Below are 15,550 nucleotides of genomic sequence, written 5' to 3'. Positions count from 1 at the left end.
TCCATTTTTTCTTATACTAGTTAGTGCTTTTTAACTCATCTCTCCAGCTTTAGTTTCTGCCTTGGCTCAGCTTCCTGCTGCATTTTTGCTGAACTTCTTGGGGGTTAGGGGGAGCACCTTGGGTCCCCTGGGTTCTTGCATGGCCTTTTCCTCCAGGGGCTGCCTCACTCTGCCTCTGAGTCTCAAGGTGCTGGATCTTCAGGGCCTTCTGGTCTCTGCACACTGGGTGTTAGGAACCTCAGAGACCCTAGGCCTGTCTTGGTCTGAGGAATGGGCACTCACTGGTCACTGCTGGTTCCCAGGTCTTCCAAAGTTCCTACCCTGGGGCTTTCTCAAGGCAGCCACCCTCTCTTGCTGCCTAGGACACAGCCCTGCAGGCTACATGTATCTTCTGTCCATCCTTGGTTGTGCTGGGCGGCTCCCCTTCACTGGTGCTGGCTTTGCTAGAGGATTCCCTTCCCTGCTGCCCGTGAGCTTCTGGCTGACTTTTTGTGTAGTTCTAGAGAAGAAAAAAAGTCACTCCCTAAGCTCCCTCATTGGATTTCTTGATCATTATTCAGTTTGGTGTAGGCTTCAGGGTTTTGCTAGAGAGGGTATATGGGAGCTGTGTGGTCATCTGAAGTGGCCATTTGGGCTAGAAGTCTAGAATTCTTAGGTTAACAGCATTTCTTTCCAGAGTTGTTTTGAGAAAAGTGTTTTGTAAATTTTTTAAGGACCATGTAAACGTGAGCTATTCCAATTAAGAGATGTCAGTTCTTGGCTGTAGGAGTGATATGACACCCCTGCTCAGAGTGGGTCCTAATTCTCCCAATGTGAGCAGCCAGGCAGTTCTGCACATGGATGGTGATACTCAACATCAAGCACTGTACCCCATTTCCTTACTTGCCAGCACCAACAAAAGGGCCAGACAGCAGCAAGGGAAGTCCTCCTTCCAGAGTCAGGGCCCCGACACTCCTATGTCTCAGCAGACGGCCTCCATAATGGTATCCCTGGATGGCATACTTGATGGTGGCAAGCTTTGTCTAGCTGAGTTAGGTTGATCCTCAGACATCAAAAAGTCAATTGTTGGGCCCAGACCGAAAGGGTGGCTTCATAGAGAAGGCTGGAACTCTAGCTTGAAGGATGGGTTTGTTGGTGGTGGTGTTGTTCAGTCAGTTCAGTCATGTCCAACTCTCCATGACTCCATCTGGGGTTTTCTTGGCAAAGATGCTGCAGTGTTTGCCATTTCCTTCTCCAGCTCATTTTACAGATGAGGAAACTGAGGCAAACAGGGTGCAGTGACTCACCCAGGATCATGTAGATAGTAAGTGTCTGAGACCAGATTTGAGCTCAGGAAGATGAGTCTTCCTGAACTAGGCCCAGTGCTCTACCCACAATACCACCTAGCTGACCCTAGAAAAACAGAATAGGGTGGGAAGAAGCACTCTTAGCAATCTTTCTTCTCCACACTGCTAACAATTCCTCACCAAACCACTGCAGTCTTGACAACGGTTAGTAACATGGCCCAAAAAACACATGATAAAAATGAGGAAATGTAGCCTATATATAGTCTACAGCCATAAAGGTAAGAAGACACAAGGAGAGGACAGGATAGAAGTGACAAGGCATCTCAGGGCCTAACAGGGGCCATTACTTCTGCATGATGCAGCGCTGGGCCTTCCTCACTATGGACATTTGATGGGATACTGTCCCTGAGTCACTGGAAGCTACAGGAAAGATGACAGTCTCTCCTCAGCTGGAACCATTTAAACTATTACTAGCAAGACTTAACTCTGTCCCTTTCCTTCTAAGGACATCTAAATGCTCAAGGAAAACTATGCTCTCCTTTGCTTAGCCCTCACAACACAGCTGCCTGGTAAACAGACAGAAAGCCTGCAAGCTAGACGTGGGAAGGACAGACAGAGGAAACCCCTTGACCAGAGGGAAAGAAGCCAAGAATAATAAACTACTGTGATCATTTGTATAAATAATACATTTAAATATGTTATTATATAAACATAAAAATATAAATTATATAAATTTTATTATAATTATATAAAATGTATAAATATTAGTAATAGTACTACTGCTATTATCACTGGCATAAGGTTCACAAAGCACTTTACAAACATTATCTCATTTTATTTATCCTCACTACAACCTTGGGACGAAGGTGCTCTTATGATTTCCATTTTCCAGTTGAGGAAACTGAGGCAGACAGCAGTTCAAATACTTCTCCAGGGTTTCCCAGCTCATCAGTGCCTGAGGTCCGGCAGTCTCCAGCACTGCTCCTCCTAGCTGCCTTTATAGTGTCTTAAGGTTCGAGTAGTGTTTCCTCACAACAACCCTGAGAGGGAGATGATACTGCTATCTCCATTTCACAGATAAGGGAAAAGGCAGACAAAGATTAAGTGGCTTGCCCAGAGTCACAAGCTACTAAGTATCTGAGGCAGGATTTGAATTCAGGTCTCTCTGACTACAGATCCAGGCCTTTGACTCCAAAATGTACTTGCTCCCATCAAGACCGATGAATAAATTAAGTCTTAGCATGGAAGGAGAAGCAGGTCCACATGGAGCTCCTGTGGGATGTGAACATCATGTTTGCCCTCTCCCAGACTGACCCAAGGGGAGCTCATTGGCACCGTTCACCAAGGCATGGGTTTGAATGCCTGCTCCGTATTGAAAAGCCTTCCTGAAGTCAGGGATGGAGCAGGTGCCTCACAAGAGGAAGTCCCACCTGCCCTGCACAGAAGTCTCTTCAGGGAAAAGAAAGCTAGACCGAGGGCCCAGCACGGATCTTTGCTCATGACAGCATCTCCCTGAATGCTTCTTCATCAGCAAAATGGGAACCATAATAATGTGATGCTCTTCCTCTAAGGAATGCTCTCTAGTGTTTTTAATGGGTGCTGTATTTTGTCAGAAGCTTTTTCAGCATCTAAGAGATAATCATATGATATCTGTTGGTTTTGTTGTTGACATAACCAATTATGTTGATAGTTTTCCTAATATTGAATCAATCCTGCATTCCTGGTACAAATCCCACATGTATTTTGTTCAAAATTTTCACATTGATATCCATTAGGGCAATTGGTCTATAATTTTCCTTCTGTTTTGGCTCTTCCTGGTTTAGGTATCAGCACCATATTTGTGTCATAAAAGAAGTTTACATATTTTCCAAATAGTTTATATAGTATTGGAATTAATTGTTCTTTAAATCTTTGATAGAATTCTCTTGTCAAGTCATCTGGACCTCGGGGATTTTTTCTTAGGGAGTTCATTAATGGCTTGTTCAATTTCTTTTTCTAAGATGGGGCTTATTTAGGCATTCTATTTCCTGAGGGATGTGAATATCATGTTTGCCCTTTCCCAGACTGAGCAAGGGGAGCTCATGGGCACCATGATCTGTTAATCTAGGTAATTTATATTTTTATAAATACTCATTGATTTCACTCAGATTGTCAGATTTATTGGCATATAATTTCCTGATTGCTTCAACTTCTTCTTCATGGGTGGTGATTTCACCCTTTTCAGTTTTGATACTGGATATTTTTTTTCCTTTCTTTTTTAAAATCAAATTAACCAATGGCTTATCTATCTTATTGGTTTTTTTATAAAACCAACTCCTTGTTTTATTTATTAGTTCAATATTTTTTACTTTCAATTTTATTAATCTCACCTTTGGTTTGCAGGTGCTCAATTGGGGGTTTTTAATTTGTTATTTTTCAATTTTTTTTTAGTTACATGCCCAATTCATTGATCTGTTCTTCCTCTATTTTGTTGATGTAGGAATTTAGAGAAAAGGTCTGTAATATCTAACTTGTCTAATATTCTATTCACCTCCTTAGTTTCTTTCTTGTTTATTTTTTGATTGGATTTATCAAGTTCTGAGAGGAGACAATTAAGGTCTCCCATTAGTATAATTTTGCTGTCTATTTCTTCCTGCAACTCATTTAACTTCTCCTTTAAGACTTTGGATATTATATTACTTCATTGTCTATGGTACCTTTTAGCAAGAAGTAATTTCCTTCCTTATCTCTTCAGATTAGGTCTATTTTTGTTTTCTCTTTGTATGAGATCAGGATTGCTACCCCTGTTTTTTTTTTTTTTTACTTCAGCTGAAGCATAATAGATTTTGCTCCAGCCCCTTACCTTTACTCTCTGTGTGTCTCTGTGCTTCAAGTGTATTTCTTATAAACGACATATTGTAGGATTCTGGGTTTTGATCCATTCTGCTATCTGTTTCCGTTTTATGGGAGAGTTCATCTTACTCACATTCACAGTTATGATTACTAACTACGTATTTGCCTCCATCCTATTTTTCTTCCTGTTTGTCCTCTCTCTCCTTTCACCCTTTCCCTCCTCAACAATTCACCTACCACCTCCCCAGTCTGCCCTCTTTTCTGTTAGCCCCTCCTTTAATTATTCTCCTCCTACCACTACTTTTCTGTCAGGTAAGACAGATTTCTGTATTGAACTGTGTATGTTATTCCCTCTTTGAGCCAATACTGATGAGAGTAAGGTTCAAGTGATACTCACCACCCACGCTTCCATCTTTTCCTCCACTGTAATAAGGTTTCTCATGCCTCTTCATCTGAAATAATTTACCCCATTCTAACTCTCCTTCCTTCTTCACCCAGTGTACTCCTATTTCTCAGCCCTTTTTTATGTCATTCCCTCAAATTCACCTGATACCTTTACCCTCTATGTACATTCCTTCTAGCTATACTATTAGTGGCACAATTTTTAAGAATTACAAGCATCATCTTCCCATGTAGGGATGTAAACAGTTCAGCTCCATTGAATCCCTTGATGTTAGAATTTAGAGAAATAAAATTTCCCATAAGTACTGCTTTTCCCTTTTTACTTTTTAGGCTTCTTTCGGGTCTTGATATTGGAGATCAAATTGTTTGTTCAATTCTGGTCTTCTCCTTATGAAAGCTTGAAATTCTTCTATTTTGTTGAATGACCATTTTTTTTCCTTTGAAGTACTGTGCTTAATTTATTCAGGTAGGTGATTCTTGGTTGCAGTCCTAGCCCCTTTGCCCTTCTGGAATATCATGTTCCATGACCTATGATCACGCTGCAGTTGCTAAGCCCTGTGTAATCCTGATTGTGGCTCTCCCATATCTGAATTGTTTCTTTCTGGCCACTTGGAGTATTTTTATCTTGACCTGATAGTTCTGAAATTTGACTATAATGTTCGTTGGAGTTTTCCTTGATAACTTCTTGAAAGACGCTGTCCAGGTCCTCCTTTTGATTATGGCTTTCAGGTAGTCCAATGACTGTGACATTGTCTCTCCTGGATTTTCCAGGTCAGTTGTTTTTCCAATGAGGTAGTTTCTTCAATTTTTTCATTCTTTTGAATTTATTTTATTCTTGAAGTCTTATAGTCATTAGCTTCCACTTGCCCAGTTCTAACTTTTAAGGAGATGTTTTACTCAATTAGCTTTTGTACTTCCTTTTCCACTTGGTCAATTGTACTTTTTAAGAAGTCGTTTTCTTCAGTGGTTTTTTTGTATTTTCTTTTCCATTTGGCCAATTCTACTTTTTAAGCAGCTGTTTTCTTTTGCCAAGCTATTGACTCTTTTTTCATAATTCTCTTTCATCACTCTCATTTCTCTTCCCAATTTTTCTTTTACCTCTCTTATATGATTTTAAAACTTCCCTTTGAGCTCTTCCATGCATTCTTTCTGGGCTTGAGACCATTTCCAGTTTTTGTTTGGGGCTTTACCCAAAGGTGTTTTGACATAGTTGTCCTCTTCTGAGTTCATATCTTAATCTTCCCTGCCATCATAACAACCTTCTATGATCAGATTCTTTTGTTGTTGTTGTTTTTTGCTCATCTTTTTTTGGCCATTATCCTTTCTTTTAAATTTGTGCTCTGCTCCTGGGGAGGAAGGGACACTGTTTCAGGCTTCTTATGGGGCCTGTAGCCCCTGGCTGTTTACCAGGTATTGCACTGATGTTGCCCTGGGCCCATGGGGGACTCTCTTGTCTGGTGCTGTGCTGAGGTGGTGGGGTAGAGGATGGCTGGTGCTGCTGGAGACCATAGGGGTCTGGCAGCTTATCCAGGGCTCAGTGGGTGTCCTAGCGCTGGTGTCTGGCAGGTACTGAGGCTGTTGGGGTGTTTCATCATTTCCCAGGGTAATGCTGAAGCACATAGTGATTCTCAGAGCTGGAGTCTGCCCAAATGAGGAATCCCTGGCAATGCTGAGGCATGTGGGGTCCTGGTGTTGGTGCCTGCTCCACCACACTGGGGCTCAGGATCTCCCACTGGTTTGCTGAGGTGGGGCTTACTATTGGCTTGCTGTGATGCTTCCTATCCTGGACTATGCTCCCCTTTCACCAAAACAAGACAGACCTTTCCTGCCAATCTTCCAAGTTTCTTTCACCCCATCTTTTTGTTGGTTCTGCTGTTTCAGGATTTGTTTTAGGGCACTATTTTATGGTTGTTTGGAGGTGAATACAGGAGAGTTACAGAAGTTTACTGCTTACTCCTCCATCCCAGAAGTCCTCCAATTTTCTTTTGGAAAATGTTACTTGGTGCCATGTTCACTGACTCCCCAAAGAAGGCATTCATGACACTTAGAAGTTATTTTGTTAACAAAAGTTTAGCCTTTCTCCTTCCTCTCTCCAAGCTGTATTTTCCAACTTATTTTTTTCCTCCTCCCCTATTCCCACCTTTTCATTGAAATCACTGAGTATTAAAACATGTTCATTTGATTCGGAAGACTGCACTGAGTTCTTCATAGAGCGTCTACATCTCTTCAGCCTCTGCAACAGATCGGTACCTCGATGGCAATTATTCTCCCGGTTGTCTTGCAAAAACAAGTTATGAACACTGAAATACAAACTGATAAAATTTCTCACGAAATGCTCTTTTGGTGGGATTGCTCAGCCCCTCGTGCTCCTTCACCCCACAGAGCCAGTCAGTTGCCAGGCTCATCAATTCTTCCTCTGCCACATCTCTCCCGCCCAACAGGTGTCCAGCCTCTGCCTGAAGACACCCACACCTTTAGGAAGCTTATTCCTCTTTGGGATAGCTCTCTTGCCTTCTTTGAAACCTGGACACATTCCTCCTGACTCCTCCCTTTTGGGCCAAACAGAACCCAGCCCCTCAAACTCTCATGTCCCTTCTCCACCCCCGATTCTTAAGGCCTGGCTCCTTCACACTATCCTAATGTGCCATGGACTCGAGGACCTTCACTGGAGATCATTCTGGAGAAAACCATCTTTTATTCTGTCAGTTTCATTATTGTCTTTATCCTCAGGCCCAGCATGGTGCACAATCAGTATGTGTTGATTTTTGATGTCTACAAAAGCATGACAAGCCCAACTTCACCAATGCCTTTTTATTACCTCTCCAAGTGGAAGCTGGGGCCTGACTTGGATGTCATGGCCATTGCCTTTTGGTTTTGGTTGCCTTGGTAGAGATAATCATTTTCTTCCTCCAACAGTCCTATAAAGTTCACATGCAAAGAAACCATAACATGCCTGAGCATTTATTAACTTTGCACTCTTTTCAAACACTCTCCTCCCACCATCACTGAAAAAGTATAGTTAAAACAAAGGAGCTTTTTATTAGTCCATAAGCATTTATTAAGCACCTATTAAGTGCCAGGCACTGTGTTAAGTGTTGAAGAAAAGAAGAAAGGCAAATGTCAGCCTCTGCCCTCAAGGAGCTCCCAGTCTAACTGGACAAAACACAAACAGCTACAGACAGGATAAATTGAAGAAAATAGTAGCAGAAAGCACTACCATTAATGGAGGTCAGGAATGGTTTTACTTGAAGGAAGCTAGGGAAGTCGGGAGGCACAGGAACAGTCAGTGAAAATGCCCAGAGTTGGGAGATGGAGTGTCTTGTCTAAGGAAAAGCCAGGAAGTCAGTGACCCTGGAGCAAAGAAGATGTGTCTTGGAGTAAGGTATAAGAAAATAGGAAAGGTCAAAGGGACCCAGGTCATGAAGGCCTTTCCACACCAAAAGCATTGCAATCCAGACTAACTAAGTTTGTTTCTTGTCGCTCTGGATGCAAAACAGAACCATTCCGTCAACACATTTTTTCACATTCTTTCCCAGACAGGAACTATCCTTCCATTACCCCATAATTCCCTTCTGCCTTCTGCCTTCATTGAGAGTGTGAATATCAAGACTGGTATGAGTCAATTCCTCCAGGACTGGCTACTCATTGGTCCCTGGACAAGGCCTCAGTTAATGCTGATCAATGCTCCAAAACTACATATCATCATTCTTGGCCACTTTTCTTTCACTGCAATAGACTCTTTGATCCAGAATGTGGTAATGAGCCTCTCTGAACCCAGCGAGGCTGCTCCTAAGGAAGCAGGCACAATCTGTCACTGAGACCCAGTTCAGAGCTCTCGCAGGACCTGCCCACACTTCCACTTGGCTGGCATAGCTGATAAGATATAAAGTCCCCAGTAAGTTCACTAAAGACAAGAGTTGCAATTCCGAATGAACGCACACACTTTCCAATGAAATTTATGTATTAATTGATCATAAATCATTCATCCTCTACCAATCCTCCAACCTCCTTCAATGCTATAGGGTGATGTGTGTGACCCTTACTTCTTGACACGTATGGCAATGGATCCCAAGCTCTGGCAGGTCCCACCCAGCAGGAAAGGCTGAATTTCTCTTGTTGTTGTAGTCCTGGGGCCAACTAAAGGGTGGGAGAGACAAAGTTCTTCGACCCCAGTCCCCAAGACAGCAGCATCGATGAAGGGGTGGGACGACTGTGACATGTGTCACCTGAGGAACCACTGAAGGTAAAGTATCTGACGGAGGCCAACTAGTAGCCAGTGACTAGGGACGAGTTCAAGGCTCGCCACTGGCTCTTCTGCTCACTACCAATGTGAATAGACAAGATCTCTGAGGTTTGTTTTTGCCATTCATAAAATGAGGGAGTTGGCTCAAACCTCCCTTGCACCTCTGAATGCTGGTCCTCTATTCAACAAGGAGATTCAAACTTGAAGGACAGGGCTTTCTAAGCTACAGAAGTGGGGTGGCGGTGGCAAGTATTAGTATCATATGCACAGAGAGGGTGTTTGAGAAGATACCCATTGGCTTCTGACCTCAGCTCTTTGTACTTCCCACTAGGTTGTCCCACATGGTAAATGCACTGGAAGCATCAGTGGCTGTGGCACAGAAACACTGGTCCTCCAGGGCCATGGAGCAGAAGGGGAAGGAACCAGGGCACCACAGGAAGGACCTACTCTTCCTAGTGATACAGTGCGAATAGTGGTTAGTGTTGGACTTTAGGAAGACACAGGCTTGATGCCGGCCTTTCACACAGCAGGCACCTGGTAAACGCTTGTTGCCCTGGGTAAGCACAGTCCTCCCCCCTCCTCACCAGCAGAAAGGGTGTGCGCACACACGCGCGCACACGCGCACACACACACACACACACACACACATGCCCCAGCTCACCGTTGTGCAACTTGCACCAGCCTTCTCTTGAAGGTTCTCTGACATTAGGTCCAAGACGAATTTCAGGCTTGGGGCTTAGGGGGTCAGCCTAGAGGGAGCAGAATTCAGAGGTTAGAACTGTGTGAGAAACAGTGGAACAGTAGCCATTCAAGCCATCTGGCATCAAAGGCAGACAGGAACATTAACAGGGCAGGCCAGGCAAGGCAGAGTCAGGAGCACAGACAGAGCAGCAGAAAACATGAATTTCACAACAAAGAGTTTCCTGAATGTTGGGGAAAAAGCACTGGAAAGCAGTCAGGCAGAAACTAGGCTGAGACCAGCACTAGAGGTCATATTCTACAATAAACAGAAATGGATATATCATCTTAATATTAAAGATAATTGCCATGAATATTAAAAAAGAAGAAAATCTTGTGACTGCTGCAGGTATGAGTAGGAGATGGATTCTTTACAAAACAAGGGGTATAGATAATTACAAATGAAAATATGTAACAGTGATTACATACAACTGAAAAGATTCTACACAAACAAAATCAATGCAGCTATGATAAGAAGACAAGCAGTTAAACATGGGGGGAATGTTTTTTTTATCAAATTTCTCGGATAAGGGTTGGTATCCAAAATATGTGGACAACTAATTTATGTACACACGAATGATAAAAAGTCATATTCCAAATAGATGAATGGTTGAAGGCTAACTATTAACAACCATGTGAAAGAATATCACTCATAATAAGAGAAAAGCCTGGCCCCAAGAACAGGTGGAGAAGACATTCCCCCCTGACTCCTCTGATGAGCTGAGAGGTCCACGGACACGGAATACTCTATATATTTCTGGACTTTTCCCATGTACTGATTTGTTTTGCCAATTTTTTACTTAAAAATATTAAACTCATTCTATGAGATGGCTCTCTGGGAGGAGGCAGGAGAGATACTGGGATGAATTCTGACAGTGATGTAAATAAAATAGCTACCAATAAAAATGATTTTAAAACCGCCTAGGGTGCCTCTTGGAGTCCCAGGGGACCAGGGTCTTCTGGGCTGGTCCCTGTCAGCAGAATGGCCCAAGGCTGCTGGGGCTGCAGTGGATCTAGTTCCATACACATCCCCTGTTCAAAGCTGTCCTCTATCCCAGGCCAGGACTCCCCTCTGGTTCTCTTTGCTTGTCTTGTTTGAAGAAAATAAAGCATGGCAATTAAAATCCAAGTTGACTGCAGAGGTAAATCAGTGTCTGCTAGAAGGAATCACAGGGTTGGAAGAACGGAAGGTGATGGAAACCCAGGCACAAAATTACGAGGACGGGCAAGCTTGGGGGTGATGGGCACTTTGTGAAAGGCTAAGGAATTGTATCAGATCACTCCCAGGGCTCTTCTCCTCAGCTCACAAGCTCTGACTAGAGGACTCCTTGCCCTTCACTGACTGAGCCCAAGATGCACAACTCCCAACTTCCATTCCTATCACATGTTAAGGCTAGCAGTGCCCATTCTTCACAACTACCAGGGATGTAGAGGGTTCCAGGATTATAGCCTCATTTTGCAGTTCAGAGACATATCCCTGCTAATAACACAGCTGGAAGGTACTGGAGCCAGAAATGCTAGGCCAGGTCTCCCGATCCCAGGCCTAACACCTTCTCCACTAAAACATGCTGCCTGGAAGCTGAAGGCGAAAGCCCTTCTTCCTAGCAGGCTCTGAGGGGGCCTAAAGAACAAGGATTCTGGGGTCAGAAGGTCAAATTTTGACCCCCACCTCTGACCCTGACTGCCTGTGAGACCCTGGCACAGTCACCTAACTTCTTTGGACCTCAGTTTCTTTCCCTGTAAAATGAAGGGAACAGACTCTGAGGGCTCTTCTGGCTCTAGCTCTAGGATCCTATTAAATGCATATTTGTTGAACTGTATAGAAATGAGACCAAAAATAATATTCAACCAAACTCTAATGAAGGAATTGAAACTCATGGGAGAGGAAGAGTGTGACTGTAGTTTAAAAATACAGAATGATGGTCTTAAAATCAGGAGCTCAAGTCCCAGCCCAATGCTGTCATTCACTAACTGTGTGTAACAGGGTCAGATTTCATCTCTCCAGACTTCAGCATCCTCCCCGCTGCTGTGGAGATCATAATCTGCACACTGCCTGTGGCAGAGGGGGCTGTGTGGGACTTGGGGGTTCTACCTCTGACACTGTAGCTCAGGGGAACCTGTAAGTGGGATGCACAATGTCCACCAGACCTCCCTCACAGGGATAATGTATGGGTCCAAGGAGATGCCACCTAGCATAAGCTCATTTTACAGAGAGTGTATTTAAAGCACTTTGCAAACTTTAAAGTGATGAATGTCAGTTCTCATCACCACCAACACTGAGTGGCTGTCAGGAAAGCCTTCAGTGTGCCTCAAGGCACTAGGGAAATGTGAGTTATTACTATTATAATAAAGATGTGTAGGAAAGTCCTCCATACTCAACATAAAAGAATACCTTCATAGGCTACTAGTAAAGGTTCAAATGTGATAACATATCTAAATTTAGTCAACTGTGAACTGCGATATAAGGTGAGATTTTTAGATGAATATTTGTTACAAGAATTGGGCATGATTATATTATTGTCCAAGCAAGCTAAAAAGAAAAATGGGTTGGGTAAAAATAATTTTTAAAACTGCCTGTATTGAGCCATATTAAAATCATTTCATGTCAAGCAGCAAAGTGTAAAATTAGAGAATATTAAAGCAAAGGTACTTTAAAAGCCCTACTTCCCTGAACAATATTTAGGTAGCTAACACTTAACCAAAAATAATTCTGATTATTATCTTCCCCCACTCAGACATTTTAATTCAATGTGCTTCTATTCCTTCCAATTAAAAGTTAGATTTGAGTGTGATCTCTATTTGCAATTTAACGCCAGACACAAAATGCCCAACTGTGGACAGCCATTAAAGCTAAAGACATTTTAAAAGAGCCTGCCAATCAGGGAGGCGGCCAAATACCACCATGGACATTTTATGGAGATGGGGCCAGTGCAACAGAGGAGACCAGAATCACTCATTAGCATTTTAAATGGGGAAGATTATACTTTCAGAGCCCTTGCACAGATCAGGACAAGACAAAGCTGGGATGAGCAGCTGAGACAAAGACAGGGAGACAAAGGGTCAGTGGCTACTGGGATCAGCCATGTGAAGGTTGTCCAAGAGGTAGAGAGCAAAAGGGCACCGGGGAAGGAGTTCTGAGTTTTGACAGCACCAGCACTGGGTGAAGGGTGACCTGCCTACATGAAGATGAGGAAGAGATGAGTGGTAAATGGCTAACTGCCATCTGAGGTTTCATCGATCCCCAAGAAGGCAGGCGCCTTTGAACTTCACCAGAAAAAAACACTGCTGCTCCTCAACAATGCCAGGGCCTGGGGCTGCAATAAAGATCCTTTAAATGAATTCTTCTTTCATGTGAAAAGGACTTAAATTGGAGTTTAGAAGATCATGAAGCTAGTCAAATTCTCCTGTTTCCAGCATATGCTAAAGGTCATGTTTGCAACCATGAGGTGATAGATTTGGATCTGGACTCAGAAGACCCAGGCTGAAGGCCTAGTTCTACCAAGTCAAGGAGGATTTATTAAGCACCTACTACATGTTGGGTACTGTGTTAAGTGCTGGGGGTACAATGAAAGACCAAAAAAAAGTCCCTGCTCTCCAGGTACTCACACTATAATGAGGAAGACAATATGCAAACAACTACATATACTATCTATCTATCTGTCTGTCTGTCTGCCCGTCTATCTGACTGACTATCTAAATTAAAGATAATCTCCAAGGGGAAGCCCTAAGATTAAGGTGGAATTGGAAGGCTGAGACTTGCAGAAGTCAAGGAAGCCAGGTGGCAGAGATGGGCAAAGAGAGAATTACAGATATGGGAGCAGTCAGTGAAAATGCCCAGAATCAGGAGATAGAGTGTCTTGTTTGAGGAAAAGCCGGGAGGCATCATTGGATCCCAGAGTACTAGGGGGTGGGGGCAGGAATAATTTAGAAGTCTGGCAAGGTGGGGAGAGTAGATTATAAAGGGATTTTAATAACAGGATTTTTGCATTTGATTCTAGCAGCTTTGATTCAGTATCTCTAGCTGAGATGAGGCAGCTGGAGTTGACTGAAGGGGGAAGGGGGCCAGGCCAGACTTTTACTTAAGGAAAATCAATTTGACAGCTCAGTGGAGGCTAGCCTGGGGTAGAGGGATTTGGGGCAGGGCAGGGAGGCAGGGAGACCCCAGCAGGCAACAGCAATGATCCAGGCATGAGGTGTTGAGGGCCTACACCTAGGTGGTGGTTAGTGTCAGAGGAAAGAAGCAGACAAATAATGAGAGATAATGACAAGGTAAAATAGATCTTGGCAAGAGATTGGATCTAGGAAGGGGAAGGAGAATGAAGGGTGGAGGATGCCTCCTAGGCTTTGAACTGAGTGATTGGAGGAATGGCAGTATCCTCTAGGTGTGAGTTTGGGGGAAACACTAATGAGTTCCATTTTGGATATGCTGAGTTTAAGACGTCTATGAGATACCCAATTTAAGATGTCCAATAGGCAGCTGGAGATACGAGTCTGGAGGTCAGGAGAGAAGGTAGGGCTGGATAAATAGATATGAGAATCATCAGCACAGAAATGATAATTTAATCTGTAGGAGCTAATGAGGTCCCCAAGTGAAACACTTTAGAGGAAAAAGAGAAGAAGGCCCAGGACAGAGCCCTTGGGGGCACTCACCATTAGAAGACAAGGGCTAGATGAAGATCTAGCAAAGAAGGTTGAACAATCGGAGAAGCAGAAGACTCAGGAGGGAGGGGAGTCAAGGAAACCCAGAGAAAAGAAAATATCAAGGAGAAGAGAATGATCAACAGGATCAAAGGCTTCAGAGAGCCCAAGAAGGATGAAGATTGAGAAAAGACCATTAGACTGGGCAATTAAGAGATGTATTATATAACGGACAAAAGGTCCAAACATATATATCATGGTAAACTTTGGAGTGAGCAGAGCTTGCAGAGCACCCTAAGACCACAAATTCAGGGCAAAGAGGGGCTCTGAAGGTTCTCACTGGAGAGACCCAGAAGACGACAGACACTTAGGGGGACAAGGTAATCAGCCAAGCTAGGATTCACTTCCACCTTCATCAGCCTGCCTGCGAGCTGGGAATGCTTAGCCTAGAGAAGACAAAGGGGAGACAGGAGAACTAATGGCCTTCAAGTACTTGAAAGAGCACAAGGCCAATGAGATGTGTTCTGTTGGAAAGAACAGGGACCAGGGGCTGGAAGTTCCCAGGAGGCCAACCGAGGTCTGATGTCAGGAAAAGCTCCCAGATCATTCGAGGGAGCCAAAATGGAAATAGCACAACCTACACTGCTGGGCTACTGGGAGGCACCCTCTCCTTCTCCAGGTGCCTTCTCCAAAGTCCTCCTATACACCTAGAGGTCCCTCATTCCTTCAGAGCCTGTCCAAGACAACTTGATCCGTGATCTTTTCCTAAGGAGCCCTTGGTAGTCCTTCTCTGTTCCTATGAATACTAATGTCATTACTCCAGAGATGGGTTAGGCTGCCCTCTGTGCCAGGAGAAAAGGAGTGGAAAGAGAAGATCTAAGAGTGGCATCACTAACTCTGCCAGTTACCAAGGCGGGCAGAAGATGTGCTCACTCTAATGACTTTCCACTGGAGATGGCTGGGCATAGGGCATAGGGCCTTGGGGTAAAAGCAGCTTGGGAACCATTCCAGAGAAGGACTCAGGCCAAGAGAGCACAGGTAGGGAACGCTTTGCAGAGGACACATACATGTCTGATGACAAACGGAGGTTTGTCAGTGTCCTTTTTGAACTCATAGGGTCCCAGGTTGAGATGAGCCAGCCGCCGTCTGGTGTCCTCTGACAGCTCGCACATCCGCCTTTTGGTGTATGGGGATGGGGAATGGGACTTGGATGAGATGGTGGGCTGCTCATAGTTTCGTGGGTTGGTGCAGTGCTTGTGTCTCTCGGGGGACCTGGACTTCTTCTTGGACGATCTTGTTGGCCCTCTGATTTGCATCCGACCATGGCTCCTTTCAAGAGGGGTGGCATGGTATGACAGTTTGTCTTGAACCTGAAAAAGAAAATGTGGGATAAGAAATAGCAAGCAGGATG

The 15,550-nt window shown here is 43.9% G+C and overlaps 1 protein-coding gene across 1 annotated transcript in view; it reads right to left on the bottom strand.

The window, feature by feature from the left end:
* The window catches only part of SPATA6 (spermatogenesis associated 6), a 127,286-nt gene that overhangs the window by 45,678 nt on the left and 66,058 nt on the right, over positions 1-15,550 (bottom strand). The window contains exons 7-8 of the mRNA XM_036755449.1: positions 15,207-15,509; positions 9,425-9,512 (exon numbers count right to left, since the gene is read on the bottom strand). Coding sequence (XP_036611344.1) covers positions 9,425-9,512; positions 15,207-15,509 — 391 coding nt within the window. The remainder of the gene's footprint in view (positions 1-9,424; positions 9,513-15,206; positions 15,510-15,550) is intronic.

The sequence above is a fragment of the Trichosurus vulpecula genome, chromosome 4, assembly GCF_011100635.1.
Source record: "Trichosurus vulpecula isolate mTriVul1 chromosome 4, mTriVul1.pri, whole genome shotgun sequence".
NCBI classification, from domain to species: Eukaryota; Metazoa; Chordata; class Mammalia; order Diprotodontia; family Phalangeridae; genus Trichosurus; species Trichosurus vulpecula.
Note: the sequence above shows the minus strand (reverse complement) of the source record. Positions and strands in the feature narration are given on the sequence as shown.